Below are 10,833 nucleotides of genomic sequence, written 5' to 3'. Positions count from 1 at the left end.
GTGTGCCCCTGGCGGGCGCTCATCGGGGCCACGGACCCGGCCGACGCCCCGCCCGGCACCATCCGCGGGGATTTCTGCGTCGAGGTCAGCAGGTAAGGCCCGCCCCGGCGACGGTCCCGGCCCCAGCCCCTCGCTCGGCCACGTGGGGGCCCGCCCCGCGCTCACGCGCGCCCCTTCCGCGCAGAAACGTGATCCACGGCAGCGACTCGGTGGAGAGCGCCCGCCGCGAGATCGCGCTGTGGTTCGGCGCCAACGAGCTGCTGTGCTGGGAGGACAGCGCCGGCCACTGGCTGTACGAGTAGCCGGGCGCGGCGCTCTGATGACTCGGCATCGGCTCCCCTCAGAACACCGGGGGGGCGCAGACCAACCGGTCAAGCCCTCAGCGCTCGGAAAGTCCTTCCTGCGGCAGGACCTCTGGCAGGCGGGTGGGTGCAAGTCCAGCAAGCCCTGCACCCGCTGGGCAAGAGCCCCTGCCTCACCGGCCGCAGCACACCTAGTGGCGCACCAGTGCATCGACCCTGGCTCTTGGCTTGGTCCGTTGCCTTTTATAATAAATTAGAGAAAGTCTTTGTGTTCATCGGTTTGGAGCCAAGGACAAACAGGTTCGATGTTAAGACGTTTATTACATACAGAGCAGATATGGGGGTTCACTTGCAGGGCCAAAGCCTGAGAATTGTCACCGGCCCCTTCCCCCAGCTGCACCCACCCAGTTAACCCCAGAGTCACTTTATGTTGCTGTGGGAACAGACGAGGGACTGCACGTACATCACAGTGGAGAGGTGGCAGGGCAGTGGGGAGAAGCCTGCAGCTGCTAGTGGCCGCAGCCCACAGCAGTCAGCTGGGCTCTTGAGACAGCTCCCTGACATCTGTGCTTCTCTGGTGGGAAGGGGCTGGGCATTGGGGGCTAGGCTGCCCTAATCAGTGCCTCAGGGAGCAGGCGTAAGGCCTGGGCCTGGGAAGGTAGGGGAGAGGGCTATCAAGGCTTCTCCACCCAGGAGGGGATCCAGGGTAGCGCCTGCCCCTACACACACTCCTAGTGCCTGCTGAGGTGGCTCCCATCCTTTGCCCTGCGGGTCTCTGCTTTGCAGCCTCTCTTCAGTGAGTCACAGGGAGCAAGCCACAGCGGGCAACCCTAGGCACTTAGTAGCGTGTCCGGAAGCAGGGCTCCTTGAAGCCCTGTGCAGGAGGCAGGCCCTGGGGACACACCACCCCTATAAACCTGAGGTCGAGCCTGCATCCTAGGACTGACCCCAGGAGAGGCCAAGGGCCTTTCCTTCCTGAGGCCTGGGTCTGCCCTGGCAGCCTGAGAAATTCCACCCTAGGGGCTTCCGAAAGGGGCAGGACACCAGGGCCCAGGGAAATCCTGGGGGAACATGGGTCAGTGGGGGCTGGTGAGAGACTGTCCACACAGGGATTGGTCTCGGGCTTCAGCAGGGTGAGGGGCATCTGGTCTCTGTCTTCTCAAGCAGCCACCCAAGAGACCCTGGCCTGCAATTTCATGCCAGACCCCTGGGCAGGGGGAAGCCAGGGTGGAGGGCTGAGGAACAAAAGCTTGGGGATCAGGGAAGCCCTAGAGGAGGCTAGCAGGGGTCCAGGCACCTGAGCAGCCTGAGCTTCACCTCCCTGGGCAAAGGCTAGTTGCTAGGCTCGGCTCCCTTAGGCAGAGCAAGGACCTGGGAGACAGGGTGGGACCCTCACCCCAGCGGGCAGCATGCAAAGGCAAACGGACTCAGGGTGGGAAGATCCAGCAGTGTGAAGCTCCCGCTTCCTGCTCGGGGCCCTGCTGGGGAATGGGGAGCCCAGGTGGAGCCAGGGCTGCCTGCAGGCTGCCCACAGTTCCCATGATCCCACCTCGCTGTGGCCCTGAGGTGCCCCTGGGACTTGAGGACTGTGGCTGGGTGCTGGCCAGGAGCTGCTGGGGGAAAGAGTGTTCCTGAGGGGTTCTTCCCCTCCTGGGTGGGAATGCCACCAGCCCTCCTCTCTCCCAGCTGACCCACATTTCCTTGCTCCCTGCCCGCGGAGGGGGCCGGGCCTCGGTGAAAGCTGCAGATTGAGAGGTTAGAAGGGGGTGGACTGGCCTGGCTGCCCCAGAGGGCGGGCAGGCAGGTGGGCAGGAGTCCTATGTACACATTGGCATCAGGCAGGGCGGGCGGTGGCCTCATTCGGGGGTGTAGGACACCTGCCACACGATGATGTGGCTGCGCTCCGCCTTGGACAGCACGGGCTTCACCTGGCCTGCGTCCCCTGCCCCTTCCTCGCTCTCGTCATCCTCTCCGTCCCCAATGCGGAAGTCGATGTAGCCCTCCCCGCCACTCAGCACCAGCACATTCTTCAGCTTCTGACCCTCGGTGTCTGCGGCAGGAGCAGTGGGCCCGGGGCTCTCAGACGGGCTATCCAGCACGCTGCCATTGAGGGTGGCCAGCACGTTCCCTGTCATCAGGGCAGAGGCTCAGGACAGCAGCCCCCTGAAGGGAGGCCACTGCACCCTGGGAGGTAGGGTGGGCAATCAGGGAGCCGGCCAGCCCCTTACCCGGCACTGAGACAAAGAATTTGACAGCGTCGCGGTGGCCATGGAAGCAGAGCTGGGCCTGGGCCATGGAGCAGTAGGGAATGAAGCTGCTGGCACACTTGTCGCTACTGTCGTCCCCGTACACGTGGATCACGCCCCCCGGCCGGGCCCCCTCTCCAGAGGTGGGGGATGTCTTGTTGGCTGGAGACGGAGAGGTGTGGGAGGGGGCTGGGCCCACTGCAGATGGGAGGATCAAACTTCCAGCAGGTGGGGGAGGGTGGGAGAGCTGCCCTGGGCCCAGGGCCTCAGTACCACATAGCATCTGGGCCTGGGTTTCCTTCTATGTGCAGCGGGCAGGCACTCTGGACTTACCTCGGAGCCCCAGGAGCTGGCCTCGGTGCAGGACCACGGCTGGGGGAGGCAAGGGTGGAGCATGGAAGGGAGAGAGAAGAAGCAGTCAGTCCTAGCAGCCGAGTCTGGCTGCAGCCAGGGTGGCCAGAGTCTCCTTGAAGGTAGTCTTGCAGAGCCCAACCGCCCTGGAGGCCTGACACGCGCCCTTTAGCGGCAGCCACCACCACCTCTGCAGGTGGGAGGTGGTCACTCACTCTCAGTCAAGGGGATGGAGATGACGACCCCGTTGCCAGTGCCCACCCAGAGGCGGTTGCCGGCGATGAGTAGGGCCGTGATTCGCACAAAGGAGAAGCCCAGCTTGCCGGTGCCTGGCAGGTCGGGAGAGGAGGGATCAGTGTAGTGCGGCCGGTACCAGGTGCCCCCCGCTCCCGCCTGGCGCGGCCCCTCACCCAGCATCTTGCTGACATAGGGCTCTATGTCCACGTCCTGCAGGTGCTGGTGGGTGTGAGCATGGTAGAGCCGCAGGGTGGAATCCAAGCGGATGGACACCCACACCCCATCGCCGATCCATGCCAGCTGCCGCACCTGGCTCTCCCGCCGCGGGTGGGCATCAAACGACTTCTGTGGGATCATGGCAGCCCATCAATGGGGGTGGGGGAAAGAAAGGCGAGGGGACTCCTGAACCTGCTACAGCCTAGGGTCACCCCAACGTCACACAGCCCACTCCAACCTCCATTCTGGTGCCTGCTTTGCTCCTGATAGCCCAGGCTCCTGTGAGAAGCCCAAGCTGTGGGTCCTTGACTTCCATGTCAAGGGGGAGTGGCAGAAAACAGGTTTCAGACAGACTGGCATTCACAGCCCAGTTGCCCTGCACTGACTGTGACCTCACTTCATCTCCCAAAGCTCCAAAGGCCTTCCTGAAGGCACTCTGGGAAGCCATGCAGCCAGTAGAAGCCCCTCCCCTCCCTGGGCCCACCCACCCGGCCAGCACTCGCCTCGATTTGCATGGTCTTGGGCTGGATGACGTGCACCTTGTTCTTGTAGCCGCACCAGACGCGATCATGCACGACGGCCATGCAGCGGATGGAGTGATGGGGGTGGCCCAAGTCCATCAGGTGGTAATTGCTCAGGTCCCACTGGCCGTCTGAACACAGCCCAAGACACCTGTTCAGGCCTGGCCTGGACCCACCTCTGCTCAATGGGTGGGGTGGGTTGGAGACCCCACTGCCAGGCTGACAGGCTCCGGGGAGCCCCTTGGCCAATCCCTGGGAGGGCCATTGACCACCACCCACCCACCCAGTGCTGCCAGGCCTTACCTTCTCCGCGGTGGAAGATGGCCACAGTCCCGTCTGCCAGAGCCACCAGCACACGGCCTTTGACATGCCTGGAATGGGAAAGCAGTGAGCAGACCTGGGCACCCTAGGCCTGCCCCATACCCACCCTCAGCTGGGGACCATGTACACCAGGCTCAGCACGGAATCCTTCAGCTTGATGGAGTGCAGACATTTCTTCCAGTTGGCCACAGCCGAGTGCACGTAGAGCCTGCAGGAGGGGTCGCAGTGGGTGAGGGGTTGGCCCAGGCACCATCCCCACTGGCCTCCCAAGTCCCAGGCCCTGCCTACCAGCCGTTCTGGGCTCCCAGCCACATGGTGGGTGCGGCACTGCTGCTGGCCCCTGCGGGGTCCCCATTGGGCTCCAGCTCAGGCTGTGTACCACTGCTGTCAGGCTCTGGCCCATTCTCACTGCAGGAAGGATGTGTCTGGGATGTACACGGAAGTATGTCCCTATCCTGGGACCCTGCCACCTTCACCGGTCTCCCCTCCACTCCTGTCTCTGCCCCAGCCCAAGAGAGCCCACCTGCCAGACTGGGTGCTGGACGGCGGGGTAGGGGCTGGGTCTGTGAAGACGTGTTCCGTGAGGGGACCAGACCGCACTGCAGCCACCTCTGGCTCGCTGGGCCCAGGGTCTGGCACCTCTGTGGCCTCTGTGGCCTCCTCTGTGGACTGGGATGGGTTGACCTTCCCGTTGGCAACAGCAGCTACCTCCCCTATGGAAGGAGGGGTGAGCATGGGCTGGGCAGAGATGGAGGGATGAAGGAATGGCAAAAAGAAGGCCACCCAGGACTCACCCTGCCCCTTGTCCAGCACTGGGGTGTCCCCTCTGGAGGAGCAGGTGCTCCGTGGTACGTTGCAGCGGGTGGCGCAGCCCACCAGGGTGATGCCAGCCAGCACGCCATCAGTGCCCGAGTCCTCTGGGTTCACGTCGCTGTCTAGGAACATCTCCCCAGGGGGGTAGTCACTGTCGCTGGCCGCTGGGAGCAGAGTCACAGCCCAGTCAGCCCAGCCCAGGAGCCCAATACTGCAAGGCCATGCCCAGAGCCCCCATCCCAGTGGGCGGGGCCATTCCACTGTCTTCCAGCTGGACCAGTCTCCCCTCTCTGCACTGGCCCCGCCCACCCCCGCCCACTCAAGACCAGACACAAGCAATCTGCTTTGTTAGGGGGTTCCTGGGCCAAGGGGAGCTGTGCAGTAAGACTCTGGTCCTGGGGGCAATCTGTGGTCATGTAACAGTCCCTATGGGGCTCTGGGGACCTCAGAGACATCTCAGCAAATGGCCGAGGGCTTCACACCAGACACAGGCCCTGTTCCCCCTTCTTCTTACAATGCTGCACTGGGCCCAACGTCCCCTTGCTGCACGCCCCCAGCTCTCCCGACCCTCAGCAAGGCAGTGGAATCTGGGTCCAACTGCAAGTTTCACATTCAGCACAAAAAAATGTTTTCTTACTGCCTCCAATTGAGGCTTCAATCCATGGCCCGCGCCATGGCCCACCCACAACCTCCCAATCAGATGGGTGGGCCACAGTCTCCTCCCAAGTCAGTAATGAGACTAAACTCAACAAGGCCACCAGCGCTCTTCCTCCTGGACACATGACCCGGGGTCTCGCTGGACCAGCACAGGCCACCTCCCACTGTCCGTTTCCACACTCCCCTGTGATGTCAAAGGAGACGCGTGCTGCGTGGTAGGCCTCTTTATTTACTATCCTAGTCAGCCCTTTGTAAAAACCACTACCACCCTCCTCCGAGCACCGGCCTCCCAGAGTGACACCCATTCCTGGGCAGAGCCTAGCAGAGCCTATGGGACCAGGGCTCACCGGGGATGCTGGAGATGCACAAGACGTGGGCGTTGCAGACCGTGAACTGGTCCACCACGGTGCCCGGCTGGTTGGCGTCGATGATCACCACCTTGCTGGTGGTCAGGGTGCTGGTAAGAATCCACACCCTGCTGGAGGTGGCATCTGTTTCGGGGAGTTCCTTTGCCTGTTTCAGAGCAAAGATGAAGGCAGGGGCCTGAGCTCATGGCCACCCCAGCAGCAACACAGAGTCATTGGGGGGGGGGTCTCCTGGCATCTCTTAGGATCTTGTCTTGACCATGGCTTCAGGGACATGGCTGTCCTCCCCCATAACCAGCACCATGAGAGCTCAGAACTGCATGTTATCTAGATCGCTCACGTACAGAGTCTCACTTCCACAGAGAAAGACTGCAAGCTCCCAGAGGCCAAGTCACTGGCCCTAGGGCATGCTGGGACATAAACCTAAGCCTGGGACCACAGGTGGGAGGCGTTTTCTGCCCTCCTCCAGTGTGCAGCCCCTCCTGCTGTCTGCTCCTCTTCAGGCTGTGAAATGTGCTCCTCACATGGAGAGAAGCACCTAGTGGACGCGACGCCCTCCAGCCCCAATGCCTGCAGAGCTGCAGCCCCTCGGCACTCCCAGACCCCCAAGGATGCCTGGGGAGGATGCCACAGCTCCAAGGGCAAAGGTCTTGAACTGCCCTCCTGACCCCTGGCACCTGGATAGAACCCAGGAGGCAGCTCAGCCCCAGGCCTGCCCCAGGGAGGGGAAGAGATGATGGTCATCCCCCCCATTCCAGGAGCTCCTGCCTCGTCTACCCAGCCTCAGGGGCACTGTCCCCAGCTGCATCACTTCTGTGCCTCCCAAACAGACTCTGTGCTGAGCTGCCAGAGCTGCAAGTGGGGGAAGGCACCCCGGTGGCCTAGGCTGGCCACGCTGACCTTCTTCTTCTCAGGAGATGTGTGGTTGCTCTTGGGCTCGCTTTCCGCCTCCCGGTCGCAGGTCAGAGGGTCACGGCCCGGTGCCGGCTTGACTCCATTCCCAGGGTCGTCCTCGCCTGGTTTCCACCCAATCAAGTTGACACCAGCAGCGCACCACAGCTGCAAGACACAGGCCGCGGTCCGCTGCTCGCTCCTCCTCCTGCGGGGTGACCCGAGGTGGCTGGGGTGGGTCCTCTGCGGGCTCACCTTCATGGTCGGGTCCTTCTCCACCAGGGGGCGGCAGTAAACGGGGACAGGCACGTTCTTCATCCGTGAGTCCTCCTGGCCCCCGTTGGGGCTGAGCTGCAATGAGGCAGGAGGCCAGTGAGCACCAGGCTGGGCTGGTGGGGCCTGGCCCTCGGGGCCTCAGGAGAGCTCCGACCCGCGGCCCAGGCCCAGGTGGTGGTGCCAGTCCGGCCCTGTCCCGTCCCCTGCCACCCCTCCCCTTGCCCCGCCCCCCACCTGCTTGTACTTGGCAGGCAGGCTCCAGCCGCAGGCCTGTAGCCTCCCGTCGTCGTTGCGCACATGCTCGCGCACCTGGCGGTACTGCTCACGCTTCTGCTCCCGCCGGGCGGAGGACGTGCAGTCGCTGGGTGGGAGGACGACAGGTCACGCCTCTGCCCAAGGTGCACGAGGCCCGCGGCACACACTGACCCACAGCCCTGGGAAACTGGCCCCTGGAGGGGCCGGTGGCAGGGAGGCCCACCTAAGCCTGTCCTCGCCTTTCCCGGCCATTGGGCGGCCATCTGATGGGGGTGGCTCTCCCCAGCACTGGGCATGGCCCGGGTCTTGGAGGCCATGTTCTGCACCTGCCCCTGTCCCAGAGTGAAGCCTGTTCTGTTGTCACAGTCACCAAGGGGCCTACAGTGCGGCCACTGGTTCCTTCCTGGATGTGGCCTGAAATGAGCCCTGGCTGCAGCAACATGAGATCCTCGAGGGCAGCTGTCCCAGGGACTGCACACAGGGCCGGGGGCCATAGGGAGCCCAGCACAACACTTTGGGACTAAGAGTACGGGCCGTTGGGGGAGTGCAGACTCTGCCAGGGACATCAGAGCAGAATACTCTGGAGTTAGACCAGCTGTAGTCCCTGCTGGTGGTGGGGGCAGGTAGTATGTGCGTGCAGAGGCCATGAGCCCTGATGCCTGGCCAGTGTCCTTCCCGCCATGGACACCTCCGCAGTGCAGTGAGGTGGAGGCCGGCTCTCAAGGTCCTGCTTCCCATCCTGCAAGGGAGGGGCAGTGGAGGCCCGGGGCACTCACTCGTCAGGGAAGAATTCCAGGGGCCGGCTGCCCGCTGAGATCTGGCACATGCCGTGGCTCCGCCGCTGGCTGAAGCCAGCCGTGGTGGGCGACTTGTAATGGATGTTGACCGAGGGGTAGGACCGCTTGGCTGGAGGGGGGCTGGAGGAGGAGCTGAAGAGGCGGCTGAAGCTGCCAGAGGGGTGCAGGGGGGTGAGGGGCGGGCAGTGGCCCAGAGGAGCATCTGCCCCTTCCCCAGCAGCCACCAGCCACAGCCTCCCAGGCGCCAACTCACAACTGCCAGATGGTGGATTTCTTCTTCTCCTGGACGGACGGATGTTCTCGGGACGCTCTACAGGGAGGGGTGTGGGCAGAAACTTTATGGGCACCTTTGTCCCTAGCCTGGGTCCTGAGGGCTCCTTCCCTCCCAGAAGACAGGGAGGCACGGGGGAGATCAGCCTCAATCCCGTAGTCAAGGGTAACCCCACAGCTGCTCACACAGCGACCAGGGCTCACAAGTGGAACCCTCGGGGCAGGCGCACCTGATCATCTCGGTCCACCGCACGGCCTCCTGCAGCTCCATGAGCCGTTCCTTGTACTGGTTACGCTCCATGAGCACTCGGGCCATCTCCACCCGAGTGAAGCGGCGGCGCTGGGCCATGGGGATTTTGTCCTGTAGCAGGGAGAGGCACCGTGGCTCAGCCAATGAAGGACTGGCCAGAGGGTCAGCTCAGCTCCTCTGAGGCCAGGCCACACCTCACTTCGTCCTGGGGTACCTCCAGGTGGGTGGAGGGTGGGGTGGAGGGAATGCGCTCTAGGTGAGGGCGCATCCAAATGCAGATTTCCCACAGACCCTCAGGCAAACAGCAGTGGGGAGAGGTACACCGAGTCACATGATACACTTGTGGGGTACAATGCAGGTGACTTTTATAAGTCCCTGGACACCTTGGGCAGTCCCAAATGCTACAACAGCACAAGTGGGACTGGTGCAAGGTGAGATGACAGGAAAGGGAGCTCTTGGGAAGGTCTGGGCAGCATAATGCTGGGTTCTGGCAGGACTGTGTGGGGTCTGCTGGTCTGCGCCCCACAGCTGTGCTCTGGGCAGATGGGGCTGTGCGCACATGGCCCCCAGCACGCAGTGCTCTGTGCTCACAGATGCATGTCCGACCTTGTGCCTGGAGCAAGGGACCAGGCCGGAGGGCAACTCTTTGCACTCAGCATGGGAGGGGCCCTGGGGGGTCCACAATCACGTCAGCTATTTCTCTCTTAGGCTATTTGGAGGTGGGGGTTTGCACTGGATGGCCACTGTCTCTTGAGCCTGTGTCACACAACTTCACTCTGTCTTCACCATGACCCCCAAGTGACTGAGCTAACAAGCCATGAAGTCAGTGTCCAAAGTTGAACATGGGGTTGGTGATTCCAAGAGCAAAGCCCATTCTGCTTAAGGGAGGTGGCCACATCGCTGGCTGCACAGGCAATCTGCTCAGCCCAGACCTCTACTCTGGAGGGGCAGAAGGCTCCGCAGCGACAAGGGCTTTCCTCAGGACATGCCATGCTCCTTGGGTGGGTTGGGCACCTGGGAGGCCACCGTCACTAATTCTGCAGCTTGGGAGCACACAGAGCAATGGCTGACCATGCAAAATGCATCCCCTAGAACCCCACGGATGAAAGGTGACCCAGTGTCCCTCCAGGGTGGGGATGCCACCGAGGGGTGGCTCTGACCCCATGAAGTCATGGGGCTGGGGTGGCAAGTGAGGTGCTGGCTGGGTTGATGTCACACAGCCCAGAAGAACCAGCAAGTCCCAGGGAGCCCCCTCCCCATGCCCCCCACCCACCCCAAGGCCCCACATGTTAATAGTGGAATATACCAATTCTGTACAGAGATAGCTGCTTACATCCTCCCCCTCTTCTTTGGGCTCACGGCGGGCAGTGATGGCCTCTGACTTCACTCTGCAGGAGGAGAAAGGGCAAGTAGGGAGGGGAGAGGGCCCCTAGGGCCTGGGGAATGCCCAGGCTCTGCCCCAAGGACAGCCCAGTGGCTGTGTCCCTGCCTGTGCACGGGCTTGAGGCTCTCCCCACAGGGACCCCAGAACTAGGTCCTAAATGCTTCTGCCTGTTCCCTGGGGACAGGTGGCCCCACACCCTACCTCACATGTGCCCAGAAGCCAAGACATTGTCCTGGCTGCTCCAGCCAGGAACAGGCAACCAGATGCTGAAGGGGGACAAGGACAGGGGAAGTCGGGGCAGTGCTGGCTTCAGGCAGGCCCAGGGCAGATCTGGGGCCTGTGCACTGGGCAGGCATGGCCTGGGGTGGGCCTCCTCTCACACCTTCCCTCCTGAAGGAGGAGGGCTCTCCTTCCCTCCCTGCTTGCCCCTCCCCTGTCGGCTGCACCTTGGCCAAAGGGCTGGGTGCTGGAGGGGGCCTGGGGCACCAGGGTAGTCAGAGCCCTAGCTCCCGCCTCCTTCCTGGATAAAAAGAAGTGCGTGACAGCTGCGGCCACGCCCCAACAGCCACCCAGAGAAGGGACGTGGCAATATAGGACCAACGTGCTAGCTTGCTCTTGTGGGATTCCCTCTTCCTGATTGGGGCCGGGGGGGGGGGGAAGGAAGGAACAGGGGGGGGCCCC

The 10,833-nt window shown here is 62.9% G+C and overlaps 2 protein-coding genes across 8 annotated transcripts in view; one reads left to right on the top strand and one right to left on the bottom strand.

Annotated features, from left to right (window-relative positions):
* The window catches only part of NME3 (NME/NM23 nucleoside diphosphate kinase 3), a 1,107-nt gene extending 540 nt beyond the window's left edge, over positions 1 to 567 (top strand). The window contains exons 2-3 of the mRNA XM_008581951.1: positions 2 to 92; positions 185 to 567. Of these exons, the coding sequence (XP_008580173.1) occupies positions 2 to 92; positions 185 to 302 (209 nt within the window). The 3' untranslated portion in view covers positions 303 to 567. The remainder of the gene's footprint in view (position 1; positions 93 to 184) is intronic.
* Positions 568 to 603: 36 nt separating this feature from the next.
* Positions 604 to 10,833, bottom strand: part of MAPK8IP3 (mitogen-activated protein kinase 8 interacting protein 3) — a 52,176-nt gene continuing 41,946 nt past the window's right edge. For 5 of the 7 annotated variants that reach the window (XM_008581448.1, XM_008581465.1, XM_008581456.1 and 2 more), the window contains 19 exons: positions 10,075 to 10,156; positions 8,749 to 8,879; positions 8,502 to 8,558; positions 8,228 to 8,398; positions 7,431 to 7,557; positions 7,176 to 7,271; positions 6,930 to 7,088; positions 6,012 to 6,177; positions 4,989 to 5,171; positions 4,718 to 4,907; positions 4,483 to 4,602; positions 4,322 to 4,402; positions 4,177 to 4,244; positions 3,856 to 4,004; positions 3,310 to 3,481; positions 3,115 to 3,228; positions 2,882 to 2,920; positions 2,531 to 2,710; positions 604 to 2,430 (listed from right to left, as the gene is read on the bottom strand). In XM_008581448.1, the coding sequence (XP_008579670.1) occupies positions 2,159 to 2,430; positions 2,531 to 2,710; positions 2,882 to 2,920; positions 3,115 to 3,228; positions 3,310 to 3,481; positions 3,856 to 4,004; positions 4,177 to 4,244; positions 4,322 to 4,402; positions 4,483 to 4,602; positions 4,718 to 4,907; positions 4,989 to 5,171; positions 6,012 to 6,177; positions 6,930 to 7,088; positions 7,176 to 7,271; positions 7,431 to 7,557; positions 8,228 to 8,398; positions 8,502 to 8,558; positions 8,749 to 8,879; positions 10,075 to 10,156 (2,557 nt within the window). In that variant the 3' untranslated portion in view covers positions 604 to 2,158. The remainder of the gene's footprint in view (positions 2,431 to 2,530; positions 2,711 to 2,881; positions 2,921 to 3,114; positions 3,229 to 3,309; positions 3,482 to 3,855; positions 4,005 to 4,176; positions 4,245 to 4,321; positions 4,403 to 4,482; positions 4,603 to 4,717; positions 4,908 to 4,988; positions 5,172 to 6,011; positions 6,178 to 6,929; positions 7,089 to 7,175; positions 7,272 to 7,430; positions 7,558 to 8,227; positions 8,399 to 8,501; positions 8,559 to 8,748; positions 8,880 to 10,074; positions 10,157 to 10,833) is intronic. The other 2 variants (XM_008581478.1, XM_008581483.1) reach the window with 1 other exon arrangement.

This window comes from Galeopterus variegatus, unplaced genomic scaffold (assembly GCF_000696425.1).
Source record: "Galeopterus variegatus unplaced genomic scaffold, G_variegatus-3.0.2 Scaffold92, whole genome shotgun sequence".
NCBI lineage: Eukaryota > Metazoa > Chordata > Mammalia > Dermoptera > Cynocephalidae > Galeopterus > Galeopterus variegatus.
Note: the sequence above shows the minus strand (reverse complement) of the source record. Positions and strands in the feature narration are given on the sequence as shown.